This window comes from Cryptomeria japonica, chromosome 2 (assembly GCF_030272615.1).
Source record: "Cryptomeria japonica chromosome 2, Sugi_1.0, whole genome shotgun sequence".
NCBI lineage: Eukaryota > Viridiplantae > Streptophyta > Pinopsida > Cupressales > Cupressaceae > Cryptomeria > Cryptomeria japonica.
The window spans coordinates 536,070,500-536,087,987 of record NC_081406.1 but is presented as its reverse complement, the minus strand read 5'-3'; the positions used below and the strand labels follow the sequence as shown (position 1 = coordinate 536,087,987).

The 17,488-nt window shown below is 42.4% G+C and overlaps 1 protein-coding gene across 10 annotated transcripts in view; it reads left to right on the top strand.

Moving 5' to 3' along the window:
- LOC131066764 (uncharacterized) overlaps positions 1–17,488 on the top strand; it is a 196,802-nt gene that overhangs the window by 69,680 nt on the left and 109,634 nt on the right. For all 10 annotated transcript variants that reach the window (XR_009371581.1, XR_009371580.1, XM_059216707.1 and 7 more), the window contains 3 exons: positions 2,926–2,966; positions 3,090–3,158; positions 3,328–3,428. Coding sequence is in view for 8 of the 10 variants with exons in the window: in XM_059216707.1 (XP_059072690.1) it covers positions 2,926–2,966; positions 3,090–3,158; positions 3,328–3,428 (211 nt within the window). In the remaining 2 variants the exon portion in view is untranslated. The remainder of the gene's footprint in view (positions 1–2,925; positions 2,967–3,089; positions 3,159–3,327; positions 3,429–17,488) is intronic.

The window sequence follows — 17,488 nt, the reverse complement described above, 5'->3', positions numbered from 1 at the left end:
TCTAGTTTTTGGAGGATTCTTCAGTTTTCCAGACTTAGTCAAATTTCAGGATCAGGACATTCTAGACTTAGACAAATTTCAAGATCAGGGCATTCCAGAGTTAGTCAAATTTCAGGGCATTTGAAGATCAAGATGACATTCCAGACTTCATCACTCACCAACTTGACCTAGCTCGGACCTTCAAGAATGAAACCCACTCACAAAGCAAGACACAATTAGCAACAAGAGCAAAACCAGGCCCTAAGGAAGACTCTCAAAGAAATCCTAACCTGGAGCACCTGCCGACTCCCCTGGCTCAAGCAATGCCTACCATCCTATTGATCCCCTGGCGACACTCAAAATGCAAAGGCTAACAGACAAACCCTAAACACCTAGAAAGCAAACCCCAGAAAGCAAAAAAAGTAGGGGTCCCCATTTGCAATGGGGCGATGTGTGAATACGTCACAACAGGTCAAAACTTGGAAATTCTTGATCGCGATCGAAGCAGGCCAGTGGTATCAATGCAAATCCTAGGTCCCCACTCCGAAAAAATAAAAAAAAGGCATCCCTAAAAAATAGGGAAAACTTTCTAAAATAGCCATACCGGGGATTGGGCTAAAAATGCCAAAAACGAAACTTCCTAAAAAATAGGAAAAAGCAAACAAGCAAACTTTCTAAAAATAGAAAGTTGTCCAAATTCGTTCAAATCAATTGCGTTCTACGTCCTTTGGCCTTTCTAGGCACTTCGATGGTATTCGGACTTTGTTATCACTTGGCTTACAAAAACTAACTTTCAATCTCTAGGACTCGAACCGTTCAAAACTGAGCAAGGCTTGGCAAAACTGAAGCGGAAGGCCACGGGATACTAACAAAAACCCTAGATAGCAGGAAAGGAGAGGGTCCCCATTTGCAATGGGGCGATGTGTGAAAAAGGTCACAACACTAACAAGGAAGTGTTTTTTTTCCAGTATGTCTTGTAGAAAACAGGATGACCATGAAACCAAGCAATTGCTGTCAACTTTTGCTTTTTTTATCTATTTGAAAGTTTGAAGTTTGAAATACATAATAGATTGGAATCTTGATAAAATTTAGTTTTTGTTAGTGCAATTGTGGAATCTTTTGGCAAGGAAGCCAAAAACATATGATAAGCAACAATGGGCATGTTGAGTCAGCTATGTAGTTCATTCATGTGTGAGTATTTTTGGAGTGTGTTTGAACACATACACTCCAAGAAATGCAACCCTTTGATTGAGCAGTGGATGAATGATTTGGTTTTTGTTCATCACAGCCTTCACCTTTGGGTCACAAAAATCAAGGTTAGGAAAACTTGCAATTATAATTCTAAATTCTAATTATTGTATTTGTTGCAATTTGCAATTCTAACACTTATTTATTGTGCCTAATGAAGTTATGCTTTCAAATTGATTATATTAGAGGGCATTACAGATGATCAGCCAATTGACCTTGATGAGATCAATCTAGATTCAGAATGGAATGCACATGATGAGGCATACGATGAACATAAGAACAATCAAATTAAGGCAAGCCTGGACCGCCATAATCTGCAGCTTCCTAGTGGATCATAGCAGCTAGCCTCATAAGTTCCTTTCCTATTTTTTAACTTCGTAGATTGATTTTATTTTTGTATTTGATTTCTAGGTTTGAACTTCAAACTATGTATTATTGTATTGTACATTGTAATCGACCACCTCAAGATCAACAAACAAAATCCATTTTTCATTGTGTACACATTTTTTTTCACTTTTCGTCTCAATGCAATTTATTGGGCATGAAATTAAACTTTCAAAACAAAACACAACAAAACAAATTTTTTTATATATATTTTTTTAAATCTGCTTTTTTAAAATTTCTGATGTTTTCTCAATAAAATACCAATCAATTGAAAAAATCTTTATTTTTTGGTTTACCAAGGCATTCCTAAGAAATATTTTTTGCTACTATGGTCACACCATTAGTGTTACTTTTAGGCCGAAGACTATTCAAGAACATTATTGTGTGATTGACATTGATATTACATATGATCTCTTTAGTTTTCCCTGGACTGCAGTCATTGAGGCTGTGGCAACTGCTACCTTTTCAGCAGTATAGTTTGTTCAAAAAGGGCAAGGCTGTACCATCCATGTTGATCCTGATTGATGGTAAGGAAAAGACAGCAAATGTGATCTCAATCGTGATTTTGGAACTTGATATAGATGATCAACAAGTTTCTTTGTAAGAAAACATTTGGTTTGAAACTAGTTTAGACCATGTGAGCATGGAGAAGTTTGCCTTTAAGCAGAGATTCCACATATAGGTTTAGTCCAGTGGCCTGCACATAGTTTTTATATTCTTTGAGAATTCATAAGAGCTCCTAGTGGTACTGCTAGAGTGCTATTTTTTGTTCATGTCTCTCCGAGTGATATTTAAATTATTTAATTTATGTAACTGAAAAACAATCAACAATAAACTGAATCCTATGTTCTTTGAGAATTCATAAGAGCTCCTAGTGGTACTGCTAGAGTGCTATTTTTTGTTCATGTCTCTCCGAGTGATATTTAAATTATTTAATTTATGTAACTGAAAAACAATCAACAATAAACTGAATCCCTAGTTGAGTCGAGAAGCTCCATGAAAGAAGAGAAGAAAGAACCTAGAAAACCAGAGAAAAAAAACCCCAAATTCTCAGTACAAAATTGTGAGAATTAAAATAATTGAAAAATTTCTTCATTCAATTTTGACACCATGAAAGCTATTTGGCAAAACTTGATCTTATCACTAGCCTTTCATGGGCTGCAAAACTCTCTGCAAATCTGAATGGCATGAAGTTTTCTTGAGGTTAGTTTTGATACTTGTATCTAGTCATGCTTTTCTTTGCCTGTTGGTTTCTTTTTGAACGAAATGTGTGGATGCTTTATTAATAATGCTATTTTCTAGTAACTTTTTCAGGTTTCTGTGGTGTGGTCTTCCATGGACTATGGCATGGCTCGGTATGCAATATTAATTATTACAAACATCTTTCTTATAATCGTAGGATGCCTACTTGAGAGAGGATTGGGATCCAAAGTTTTTTCTTATTTAATGAAATTGTAAGACAATGTTATGCTTATCAGGATGTTGCGATCAAAGCTTTTAATGGACGTGAGTATTCTGATGAGGTTTTGCAAGGCTTGAAAAAAGAGGTTTGTCATAACATTACACTATTTTTTTTTGCATATATTGACATATTTTAGAGGATCTACTCGAGGGAATTTTTTGTCATTGTTAGGGATTGTAGATCATTCAAATATTTTTGCATAATTGCATCCCTAGATATCTATTTACCAAATCTGATTGTCGATGTTTTTTCAGGTCTCTATAATGAAGAGATTGAGGCATCCAAATGTGTTGTTGTTTATGGGAGCTGTATATGCACCTGAACATCTTGCTATCGTGACAGAGTTATTACCAAGGTATCCAAAAGCTTAACGTAAACATCTTTGTTTTAACCCTTTGACATGTTGACTGATTATACAAGGATAAATACCATACAAGGTAATTACATGTCTTGGTTCTAGACCAAAAAACAAAAAAAGTTTGAATGTGTTGTAACTAGACAGAAGAAAACTAAAATCGTAATGATAAGTATCAAGTTGGAACTCTGGATCATTGATAATGATAAAATATTTGGTTTTGTAGCCTTGGTGATTGGTGGATATGTATCCTACAAAAAAGATGAAATTATTGGGAAAAGGTTTTCCCAAGAGGGAACAAGAAAAATTAAATTGTAATTGGTAAGGTAACCTAGTAGCTATAATCTTGTTGAATGTGAGTTGGGCGATTTGGTTATATACCATTGTTTGTTAGTGTAGATAATATGCAATCTGAATAACAAATTGAATCTGAACAGTAATTAGTAGAAACGAAGAGGAAATGGTCTTATGATTTAAGGAATGGTGAGTGCCAAATTGGTACGTTTTTTTTTTTTTTTTTTCTTGACGGTCAACCAAATGGCTCACATGAACAATTAAGGATGGCAAGGATGAAACCAACAAAAAATGTATAGTTTGAATTACCATGAAGCTATTGAGATTGAAAAGGCTATTAAGGAGTTATTAGAGATGGAACACATTAGATCGAGTAAGAGTTCATTCTTCGATTGTTTTGTTGAAGAAGGATGGAACCATGTGCATTGGGGTTGGTTACAAGACTTTTTGCACAAGAAGAAAATTAAAAACAGGTACCCCATCCCATGGATAGATGAGCTCATTGATGAGCTACATGGAGTGGTCTATTTCTCCAAGATAGAATTGAGATCATGATACCATCAAATTCGGGTTAGAGAAGAGGATGTTGAGAAAATAGCCTTTCGACGTCACTTTGGCTGCTTCGACTTTCCTGTCATGCCATTTGGGTTGAGCAATGCACCTACTACTTTTTAGTTTTGCATGAATCCAACAAGCAGCTACATAAGTTTGTATTGATATTCTTTGACAACATACTAATTTTCAGCAGGTCTTGGGAGGAGCATTTGAGGCATCTTGATGAAGTTTTAGGTATTCTTGAGGCTGAATCATTATTTGCAAAGGAGTCTAAATGTGAGTTTGGGATGATTGAGTTATTGTATCTTGGTCATATAATAAACTCTAAGGGAGTTAGCATGGACTTGAAAAAAATCAAAGCAATCCTTGATTGGCTTCCACCCACAAATCTTACATAGCTGAAGTGGTTCTTTGGGTTATGTGGCTTCTATAGGAGGTTTGTCAAAGGGTTTTCACAGTTGGCTGCCCCACTCACATATTTGACTAAGAAAGGGGGCCTGACATGGTCTGAATTAGTGCAAAGACCTTTTGATAACTTCAAATGGTTGATGAGCACATGCTCCATTTGGGCTATTCCAGACTTCTCTAATATGATGCTTCAAGTGATGGTATGGTGGCTATACTAATGCAAAATAAACAAATGATTGCTTATTAAAGTAGGAAGTTAAGAGGTGGAGAAGTTATATTCCATCTATGACAAGGATATGTTAGCCATTATGCATGCATTGGCTAAATTTAGACAATATCTAGTTGGAGGTAAATTCATTGTAAGACTGATCATAACAGCCTCAAATACTTAATAAATCAGAAAAGCCTTAATGATAGACAACAAAATGGTTTTGTAAGCTTCAAGCTTACGATTTTGACATTGAGTATGTCAAAGGGAAAATAAATGTAGTGGCTGATGCTTTGTCAAGAAGGCCACATTTGTGCTCATTGACAAATATTGCACTAGATTGGAAAGATGAAAAGATCAAATCCTTGCTGAATATGCAAAGAACACCCTTGCCAACAATATTTTGGATGGTTCCTTGCATGATGACAAGTATAAGGTAAGGGATGATCTAATATTTAATAAGGATATAATCTTGTTGATTCCTGAATCTAAGTAAGCTTAAGTTGAAGGTTTTGAAGACATTTCGTGATGTTCCTATGGCTGGCCACTCTGGATTTTATAAGACCTACATGCAGATCTGTGAGAGATTTTCACGGAAGGGGTTAAAAATGAGGTCTTTAAGTATGTTTGTGAAAGTCCAATATGCCAACGATACAAAGATGAACATACTTACATTGTTGGTTTTGGTTTGTTGCAGTTCCCACCCATTCCCACTCAAAAATATGAAAGCATCTGTATGGACTTTATTACAAGACTTCCCAAGGTGCAAGGGAAGGATTGCATTTATGTGGTAGTGGACAGTTTGATGAAATCTGCTCATTTTTATGCCATTTCAGCAGTGTTTACAGTGGTTTAGATGGCAGATTTATTTTTAGGGAGGTATTCAAGCTTAATGGGATGCCAAAAACATTGTCAGTGATAGGGACAACAAGTTTATGAGTTTTTTTGGTGGGAGTTATTTAAATTATGTGGGACAAAATTGACTCTTGGCACTAGTTACCACCCACAAACAAATGGACAAACAAAAAATATCAACAAATTGGTGGAAGTATATATGTGCATCTATTTTTCAAGGTAGCAGATTGCGTGGGTGAAATAACTACTTTTGCTATAACTCCACCTATCACATGACCATCAGGAATTATATGGTTATGAAGCTCCTGGCTTCATTGATTTGCTTTTTGGCAATAGTAGAGTGCCTAATGCCAAAGATCTCTACAAGAGAGTTAGGACATTATGAGATCTTTGAGAGATAATATCCAACATGCTTAGAATTAGCAGAAGAAGTATGCCCAACATGCTTATAGAATTAGCAGAAGAAGTATGCGGACTAGCACCATGTTGAGCATACATTTGAGGTGAGAGACATGGTTTACTTGCATTTGTAGCTCTACAAACAATCCACTCTCAAGAAGAGTGGTTCAGAGTTTTTGAAGCCACGTTTTTATGGACCATCTCGGATCTCCATGAGGATTGGAATTGTGGCATATGAGCTAGAGCTACTCGAGAGTAGCAAGGTGCATAATGTCTTCCATGTATTAATTCCTTCATTCATGACATTGAATAAGAGAAACAGGAATCACCCAAAATTGCCAAGTTTGGGTAATTTCCGAGTTGAGTCATGCTTGAGGGCTTGGACTCAGCCGAGTTTGGCTCAAAAGATTGCCAAAAATCGCACTCGCCCAAAATCACCGAGTTTGGTGAGTCTCGACTCTCAAACTCGGTCGCGTCAATGCAATTTTAAGTCAAAAAATGAACACGTTTTAATATGTTTTGAACTGATTTTTTTTGGTTTATATTATTCTTTGCCCCTAAAAGTGAACTTCATTTCATTCATTTGGCAAAATAGGAGGAGAAAAGTGAGTTGTGAAGAGAAACAAGGGTTCATTGAAGGAAAACCAGCAAGGAGGTAGCTCAAAATGTCATCCATAAATCACATTAGGGCTGCATTATACTTTCATTTGGTGCATCAAGAGTTGGAAAGGAAGAGTTTGCAGCTCATTTCAAGCTTCTTGTAAGAGGTAAGATTGATTTTTTGAGTTTTTTTTGGTTTTTTGTAAGCAAAAATTTCATTTTCTATTCATTTCATTTGAAAGTTCTATATTTTAGTCTAAAATCTAATGTAGATAGGGTTTGTAAATTTCTTTTAAAAAAAAAGTAGGGTTTGAAATTTTGATCAAACCCTACATTTCTTTTTAAAAAAAATTACAAACCCTACCTTAGTACCTACATTAGTTTTTTGAAAAAAATGTACAATTTTTTTGATATTAATTTATGACAATGCACAAATTCTCAAATATATTTTTTTTTTTTGTATTTGTAATAATGTCTTACTACAGCAATCTTGACTTTCTTATTTGCCCCAATTTTCACATTACAATCATACAATGTCTAGACCCCCAGTTAGAAAGGACCTCGCTTGGAAATATCATGAAGATTTTCCTGGAAAAAAATCCTGGAAAAAGACAGACAAAGTGTAAATATTGCAAAGCAATGTTCCATGGAAAAGGCATATATAGATTGAAATACCATATTGCCGGCATACGTGGCCATGATGTCGACCCATGCACAAAAGGAACTGTTGAGGCTACACGCGAGTGCTATGTGGCAGTTGAAGCACTTGAACAAAAGAAGGAAATGGCGAAGAAGCAAAAGGATGATTTGGTGGCCATTGGTTGTGTTGGAGGGCCTTATTCCATGCCTCCATATCGTCCCAGTGCTAGTGCTTCTGCTTCTGCTAGTGCTCATGATCCTGGCACTGCCAATGGTAGTGGGAGTGTTAGCATTGGTCCTAGAATTCGTAAATCTAGGCTGGATTCCTACTTTGAGCCTCGCACTGTTTTGCCAATAAAGTTTAATTCAATGCATTGCAGAAATAATAGACATGACAAAATACAACATGACAAAATATAAAGAAACTCAGATCATTGATTCATAATAATGTCAGTACAATGACAATGACCATACTAACCCCTCTCTCCATGACCAAGGACTCGCTAATATATAAAGGTGACCGGTCAGTTACCCGGTGTCAACTGTCAACAACTGACGGGTTAACTGTCGTCATTAAGTCTAATTACATTAAATGTCTTATTGCTTAATTACCCGACAACATCATCCCCCCCAAAAAGAAATGTCGTCTCCAGATGACAGACAACAAAATGGGAATGATATGCCTACAACAGAGAACAACTACGAACCCCGCAAAATAACAACTACACACGGACTACTGAGGGGGTAAAGGAGGCGTCCCTAATGGTGGAGGGGCTGGGGCTGGGGCTGCTACTGCCAACTGCTCCTGAAGCTGTACCACCTGGTCGGTCTGGTATTGGAGGTCTTGCTCAGCCTGCAACTGCCGCTCCCGGGAACTCCTCACTCGAAACATTGCCTCCATCAATTCCTGATGCTTCGCCTCCAATTCGGCTGCGAGGGTAGCAACTCTCGATTCTGTTGAGGCTCTCTCATTTGACTGCACTGCCAACTCTGCCCTCACGGCACTCAATTCTCCTCTCATGGTGGCAAGGATCTCATCTGTACTCCTAGCATGGGTGCGCTGTTGCTCTAACTCTGTCTCCAATGCAGGGATGCGAGTGGCCAACTCCTTCTGAGCCCTATCCGCCATGAGCTGAGTCTCTCGAAGCTCAAGATACCTATCTCGTACAGCCTGTTCAATCCGTCTGACCACAGACTGTGTCTGACTCCCTCCGGCCACCTCTTGGCTCTGCCACTCTGCTCGCATCTCTGGAAGATCAAGCGTCGGCCATCCATGTTGCTCAAAACACTGCTGAAATGCCATTGCTACTCCAGATGTAGCAAATGCAAGGAGTCTCCGCAAAGTGAGCTGTCCGACAGACTCCTCTACTGTCGAGGCAACCAGTAACTGAACCTCCTCCTCCATCCTGGCTAAGAACTGCACCATGGCAGTAGGTCTCCCCTCTCCAATCCGTCCAACCTGATGCTGCTGCTGCGGTGATACTGCCCCCTCCTCCACCAGCGGTGTCTTTCTATCGCCCTGCTTTCTAGTGCCACTGTCCACGTCGATAACCCTTGGAGGTGAAGGAATACAAGGGTAGGAAGGTGTGGGTGGTGCCTGCTTGCATGGGGATGAAGGTAGAGCCATATATCTGTCTAGCCATGAATCGACATCATCCCCTGCCGACCTCTCCTCGACCATCCTCTGGGCCTCCTCTGTCCTAGGTTCTGTCAAGATGACGGGCATGCGTATTGGTGCACTCGCTGGTGTCGTCATCTTGGCTGTGATTGGCGATGGCTGAACTGGTGGAGGCCGAGGATGCATCTGACCAAACCCAGGTATGGGGATGGTAGAGATGGTACCCACTGTGACTCCAGATGATGCCAATGGTCCTCCCTCTCCTCCGACGGTCAGGAATGCTGGAGAAAATACCACCTGGCTGGTCCTGCCAGCTCCCCCTCCAGGCATTCCACGATGCCCCCTCGGTACACTTGCCAACGATACTGTTTGAGTGGTGGGGGTCTCCTACGGCGGTACTGGCTGCTCGGTCTGTGAAAGCCTGAAAGTGCTATCTTCCTCTGGATCATCCGACCCCTCACTTTCCTCCTCACTAGTGCCATGTCGTCTTGAATCCGTGTCACTGGCCGACACCACTATGTGGGCCTGTCTCCTCCTCTTCCTGCTAGTCTGTCCCTCGGCGGTAGTCAAAATATCCATCTTTGACCAATAAAATATAGCTGGCTTAAGGGAGTCGATGCTATCCCGCGACCGCCATCCTCTACGGTGTGGTGGCACCTGTACCCGCACGGAATCTAAAAATAATCCGATAGCGTGATGTGACATATAAAATACTTTATGTTTCAGCATCATACAGTCGTGGGCTTTGTTTGACAGTAGACTGGCCCAATCATACACCGTGCCCTTTCTGAGTCCTGCCATCAATGCGATCATAGGTACTGCCACGTCTGACGCTTTGCTGGCGCCAGTCAGCCTGCTCTGTACTACGTCAAGTAAACATTGCCAGATGCCAGATTTTAAAAATGTCTTCTTCAGACCTCTTCCCTTCGGATCCAGGATGCGACTCCATTCTTCTGTAGTCAAGTTGTCCCTACACATTTCTTTTAATAGCTGGGTTCTTCTTTCCTCGGACAACTTTGTTACCTTTTTGTCAATCTTTTTACCCTTGTCAGGAATGCCAAATACTCTCTCAAAATCATCAGAGTTAAATGAAACAATGATGTCAGTGTGCTAGAAATTGAATGACGATGTGCGAAGTTCAGGATCATATGTTTTAATCATTTGTCGTAGGCAGGGTTCGAATTCCTTAATATTAAAAATGGGCATCTGAATAGCATCATGGACCCTAGCTTTTGCTAATTCAATTTTTACCTCAATATTTGATGGGCTCGTGGCATTTTCCCACCATTGCCTGCACACCGTTCCAGCCAAACCCTCAAATAGAATTGTATCTGCGGTGACCTGCGTAACTCTTCCCTTTCCTGCATCCTGTGCAATTGCTTTGCCCTTGTCTTGGTCGTCCATTGCTACAATAGGTTTCTTTCTGGCTTCCTTCTTGGTTTGCTCTTCTCTTTCTTGCAATTTCTTCCTCCAGTCTAGCTTTTTCAATCCCCTAGGTTCAGTCGCTATTAATCAAAATAAAATAAAAATTCCTTGTTTGGGGTTCGATTTGTAAGTGTTTCGAGCCTTAACTGTCTTTCATTTTGTACGGATTTGCCTTGCTAATGTGGTACGGCTGATTTGATTGTACAGCTATCACCCGACAATTTTCTAACTGGCAAGTAGCTGATTTGTCCGTATGGACGTCTTTATAACCCGACAATTTTCTAACTTGGCAATTTCCTGAGTATTCATGCCATATAAAACACTTAATGACAAAAAAAATTAAAAAAAATAACTTAACTTTTTTCTGTATGCCCCCCCCTTTTTTTTAAAACTCAATTCCGTACGACTGTATGTTTTTTTTTTTTTTGGTAATAAATTTTTAACTCAATTCCGTACGATCGTACGACCTTTTCTGTACGACTGTACGGTTTTTTTTTTTTAATTACTCAATTCCGTTTTCCATACGTTTTTTAAAAAAATTATTTTATTTTATTTTTATTTTAATTTTTTTTACACAATTCCGTACGACCGTACGGTTTTCCCCCCCCCTACGGCACCATATGGGCTCGTACGGACCTATCGTACGGTCATTTCCATATGACCGCAATTACTCAATTCCGTTTTCCGTACGTTTAATAAAATTTTATTTTATTTTTAATTTTTTTACTCAATTCCGTACGACCGTACGGATTTTTTTCCCCTACGACACTGTGCGGGGTCGTACGGACCTACCGTACGGTCATTTCCATACGACTGCACTTACCTGGCCGCCTGGGTGGACCTCGTCTCTTGCCTCCGTTGGTGATAGATTTTCAACTTGGAGCCATTTACAGCATCAGGCACCTCCATCCCGTCCATCGTCCATAGCTTGATGGCTCCATTCGCGCCAACTTCGCGAATCTTAAAGGGACCTAGCCATTTTACCCTGAACTTGCCTGGCTTAATTTCATTTCGACCATTAAACTTCAATACCAATTGCCCTGGGGTGAACTGCATCCTTCTTAAATGTTTGTCGTGCCAGGCTTTCCGTCGTTGCTGAGCTGTCTCCGTTGCCCACTGTGCCATCGTCCGTCTTTCATCCAACTTATTCAGGGCGTATAGTCTCTCCCGGAGGCTTTCCATGTCTCCTAACCTGTTGTCAATGGCAATTCTGAGACTTGGCACCATGAATTCCACTGGCACCACAGCCTCCTGGCCGTACATTAATTGGAATGGTGTCTGCCCAGTGGTTACCTTGTAAGTTGTTCGGTACGCCCAAAGTACCGACAGTAGACGCTCCTCCCAGTCTTCCTTCTCAACCCTGCAGGACTTATAAATTACTGACACCATGATTTTGTTGGTCGCCTCAGCCTGGCCGTTTGCTCGAGGATAGTACGGACTTGATAGAGAATGGAAAATTTTGAATTTGTTTGTCAACAGCCGGATAATGTGGTTTACGAAGTGCCCTCCTCTATCACTTGTCAACTGTATAGGTATTCCGTACCGGGTGATAATCTATTCATAAATGAATCTTGCCGTACTAACAGCGGAGTTGTCTGCCAAGGCCCTCACTTCGACCCATTTGGTCAAGTATTCGGTCGCCACAACAATGTATCTACATCGTCGGGCCCGGCTTGGTTTCAACGGACCAATGAAGTCTAACCCCCATCTTTCGAACAACTCTTGAGCATTCGACGGGTTGAGTGGCATAAAATCCCTCTTTAACGGTTGTCCAATGCGTTGACATGTATCACAACTTGTCACCCATTCTCTGGCGTCATTATGAACTGTCGGCCACCATAAGCTTGCTAGTAAGACTTTCCTTGCCGTCGTGTCCGGTCCCATGTGTCCTCCTGCGACCCCTTCATGTGCTTCTTTCAGGACTCTTGGGATTTCCTCTTCCAAGACGCATCGTCGTAGGATCTGGTCAGGTCCCATCTTGTAGAGAAGGCCATTTATAAGTTGGAACGTTTTGCTTCTTCGTGCAAGTTTTCGTCTTTCGCCTGACGACATTTCCTGAGGAAATTTTAAAGTTGATAGGTATTCGCCCACACTCGTGTACTAGGCATGAAGGACAGCAATGCGGAAGAGATGGGCGTCCGGAAAATCCTCGTTAACACCTTTGGCCGGCTCTCCAGACTTGATCCGTGATAGCTGGTCGGCGAAAACATGGCTCTTGCTAGGTCTGACAATGATGTTGAATGTAAATTCTTGTAACAGCAACAGCCATCGGCTAATCCGCCCCTGGATGATTGGATTGGCTTGTTCACCAGGTACATAAACGCCTGGTGATCCACATAAAATGTGAATGGTGTCGCCAATAGGTAATGTCGGAATTTCTGGATGGAGTATACCATCCCGAGGGCTTCTCTCTCCGTCGTGCTGTAATTCTTCTCTGCTTTTGACAAGAGTCGGCTTGCAAAATACACTGGGTGGTCCAACCCGTGGTTGCCAACCTGCGCCAGTGTGGCCCCTATGGCAAAGTTGGATGCGTCGACATGTACATGGAACTCTTTGTCCCAGTCTGGATATGTCAAGATTGGCGCACCTACCAACCGTGACTTTAACTCCTGGAAAGCCTCTTCTTGGGCCGTCCTCCAGATGTACGGCTCCCCCCTTCGTGTCAGCATATCATGTGGGTATGATGCGTGGGCAAAGTTCTTAATAAACCGCCTATAATACCCAATGTGTCCAAGAAATGACTTGACGCCAGTGACATCGTCGGGCGCCTCCATCTCCACAATGACCCGTACCTTGTCTGGATCAGTCTTCAGTCTGGCCTTGTAGACGATGTGCCCTAGTAACTTGCCTTGAGGCACCATAAATCTGCATTTCTTGGGATTTAGGGCGAGGCGGGCTCATCGGCATCTTTCCATGCATTCGCCAAGTGCGGTGAGATGTGCCTCTTCCGTGCTGTAAATGGACCAGTTGTCCAAGAATGCTTTGAAGTTTCCTATGGACATTTTGTCGAAAATATGGAGGACTATCCGTTGGAAGGTAGCTGGCGCGTTGCACAACCCGAATGGCATACGGTTGTATGCATAGACGCCATCTTCTACGACAAAGGTGGTCTTCAATTTGTCCTCTGCAATGGAAATTTGATTATATCCGGAGAATCCATCCATAAATGAATAAATTTCATGGCTTGCTACTTCCTCGAGGATGGTGTCTGTGAATGGTATGGGAAATGGATCTTTAATTGTGACAGCATTTAAACACCTGAAGTCTACACAGATTCTTATCTGATCGGCCTCCTTTTTCAAGGATATCACAATGGGTGATACCCATTTGCTAGTCTGGTCCTTGAAGATGATTCCTGCTTCGAGCATGCGGTCAATTTTGTCATTTACCCTAGCGGCATAATTTTTGTTCATCCTATATGGCTGCTTCCGTACAGGCACGGCTCCGGGAACCAGAGGGATCTGGTGTACACAAAGTTCTTGTGGTACCCCTTTGAGGTCTTTATACGTCCAGGCAAACACATCCTTGTACTCTGTGAAAATTTTGAACGCCGCCGTCTTCAAGACCGGATTCCAGTCGTCGCCGACCAGAATGTTTTTCTGTTCTGAAGTTTCTCCAAGGTTTGTAATTTTAAGTGCGGATTCCTCGTACCTTATGGGCTTACTCTTGTCGAACTGGTACGCTAGTGTGTCATCCACAGGGGCATCCCCTTCCTTGTATTGTCCATACTCTAGCGGGAACTCGTTCTCGTCAGGTTCTTCTTCGATCTCCAGCACATTGCACCCGTACAATAATTCATAGTCTTCCGTTTGCCAATGGAAGAGCCCTCTGAAAGAATCCGTCTCGTCCTCAGAACAAGCTTGAATTCCTAAGATGCCTTCATCATCTGGTTCCCTGCCATCCTTCCCTTCGTCCATACCGTCGTCCCTGTCGGACTTTGACTCTGATGCCAACTCCTCACTGACCAGTTGGGTTTTGAGGTCAATGATATATCTTTTGCCGGCCTTTTCCATGGACAAGGTGTTCTTTTTCCAATTGTGGTTTGCTTTTGCCGCCACCAGCCAGCCTTTGCCAAGGATGGCATCATATCCCTTCTCATATCCCTTCTTCTTCAATGGGATGACCACAAAGTTCAAGACGAACGGCTGTGTTCTGATCGTCACTGGCTGCGCCATGAGTGTGCCAAGCGGCTTGATGCCGTGTTGGTCTACTCCCAATAAATTAAAGGTGGACGGCCAGAGAGTAGGTTTGCCCAATTTTTTCCATGTTTCCTTTGGCAAGACATTTACTCCCGACCCACCGTCGACAATGGTGTCGGTCAAGATGGTGCCCAGTATACCCATTTCCACCACTGCTGGGTGTCTACCATTGTTGATCGTCAGGGCTAATGGGTCTGCCGCCGTCTCGCCAAGGTTGTCCCTTCCATGTGTTGGTCGGCCGACTGGGGTTATCAGTACGGATTGCAGAAGTGTCATCCGCAAGTGTGGCATACTTTCCAGGAGATCCTTCATTTTGACGGGTATCTCGACCTGTAGCAGCTGGTTTATAATATTTGTTTATGCTTCAGAGCAAGAAGTACCTGCAAGCCCGTGTGCGTCCTTGTTCGTCGACATCTCCTTCTCCAGTTCCGTTCGTGCCTCCAGTGCCTTTCGTTTTTGCGTACGAGGATTTGGGTAAGTGGCCGCTTTCGTCTTGGATCTTGTTATGGTGAGCACATCCTTCGTTTCTACATTCAACAAATTCACTCCAGATTTCAGACAGTTGCCATTGTCATGGTCCCTCGGATTGCACCACTTGCAAAGTTTTTGTGGCACTTCCTCCGCCGTACAGTCCCTGGCAAAATGCCCCCATTGGTTGCAAGCCCGACATTGTATCATCGGCCGCCCTTTAGCATCGTATTGGATTCGGCTTCTATTATTAGTATTATTATTATTGCCTCTTCCTGCTCGCCTGTTGTTCCGATAGCCGCTAGACGACGCGTTGTTGATCGCATGCTGGGACATGCGGGCTGGCGCAGACGGTTCCGTAAAGAGAACCTGTTGGTTACGGGTCCTCATATTGTACGGACACTCCTTGGTAAGGTGTCCGGCAATCTGACAAATATCACAAATTGCTTTCTTCGGACAAGACCCCTTGGTGTGTCTGTTAAATCCCCTTCGTTGGCTTTGCTTGTGCTTCCTTTGGTCACCGTCATCTCTCTCATCATTCGCTCCATATCTTTCTGGAGAGCCCGTACCTTCCGATTAGACTCGTCATCACTGCTACTGCTTTTGCCAGAAGAGGAATCGTTGTCTGATGAGGATTTATTTTTCTTTTTCTTGGACATCTTCTGCTCGCTTTCTAAATCCATTGCCCTATTATAGGCGTCGATATATGAAGAGGGAGGTACGATCTTCATTTTCCATCTAAGAGACGTCTTCAAACCTTCCACGAACCACCATTTTTTCAGTCTGTCTGCGGGCTGGTTCTCCATTTTTCCTAGCAGCTCTTTGAGCCGCCAGTTGTAGGTTCGAACTGTCTCGTTCTTCCTCTGTTTCGTGCCGTAAATTTTGGCTATGATCTCATTATCGTCTCTTAGGAGACAAAACTCCGCTTGAAATTCCTTCTTCAAGTCAGGCCATGTGCTAATTTTAGCCTTCTCCGTATCGGAGAACCAGTCGATGGCCACGCCCCTTAGGGTTGCAGGAAACTGTGTTACCCACTCGTCTTGATCGGTAACACCATTCGCTCCCCAAATTGTTTCACAAGTGTGACAGTGGCGGATAGGGTCTTCTTTCCCGTCCCCATGGAACTTTGGAAGTTTTTGTTTTTGCACCATGCCTTGTCTTTTTACTACTGGTGGCTGCTGTCCTACTTTGGATGGGTTAGATCCTGTAAGAGGTGCTTGACCGTCGTGCCCCGGTGTCCCTCCGACACTCCTGGCAGCCCTGGTGTCTTCTCCCTCCCTTGCCTCCTCCCCACTCCGTGGAATTTCCCTAGCCTCTGGTGTGCGTGACAAGTCCCTCAAGTCCCTCAACCGAGTTTTAGTACACTCTATCCTGCGGCGGGTTTTCGCAAGTAACTCCTCCCGACTCCGTGGGTTGCTGTCGGCCTCACCGTCCCCTTCGGAGCGTTCCTCCTCCCTTCGCTTATACCTCTGTCGCCTTTCCGCTTGCTGTTCAAGGATCAAGGCACGTCGGGCTACTGCACGTTCATCTATATACTCTTGCTTATTTTTGTCTTTATTCAATGTATTTGGCATTAATTCCCGTACGGCTTTATATATAACGACATATAAAAAGTAGAACACTTTTATTCATTCATCCTGTGGGATACAAGTCTATGTCAACAATATGACATAATTATTACAATGAGTGTTCTTTATTCCGCCCCGTACGGCTCAAGGTTCAAGTGTCCCATCACATGCCATCTTGTTGCGCTTCCCAACGATGGTTGTTTCCTTCATACTGTAGGAGGGTCTGTTGGCGTCGTTCTTCGCAATTAATTTCCTCTAGGCGAGCCCGCTGTGCGAGTGAAGCCTGTGCGAGCAATCGGGGGAGGTGGTTCATCAACTGATTCACCGCAGGGCTAACTTCCAGTGCGGTCCACATGGAATTTGTTGGAACTTCCGCCTCCGTGGCCTCTCTTCGGACGTAGGTTTCGATGGCCACTTGAAGCAGGATTGAAAATTCCCTCGTTGTAGTATCTTCTCCGTCGTAGAGCTTTGTTCGTGCGTCGTCTGCCTTAGGGTTAATCTCGCTCATGGGTAGGCCCATCGTGTCCGTACGCCATCCGCTCCTTTTCTCGAGTCTGTCTAGGCAACGACGCCAAATGTTTTGCCAATAAAGTGTAATTCAATGCATTGCAGAAATAATAGACATGACAGAATACAACATGACAGAATATAAAGAAACTCAGATCTTCATTGATTCATAATAATGTCAGTACAATGACAATTACCATACTAACCCCTCTCTCCATGACCAAGGACTCGCTAATATATAAAGGTGACCGGTCAGTTACCCGGTGTCAACTGTTGACAATCGACGGGTTAACTGCCGTCATTAACTCTAATTACAT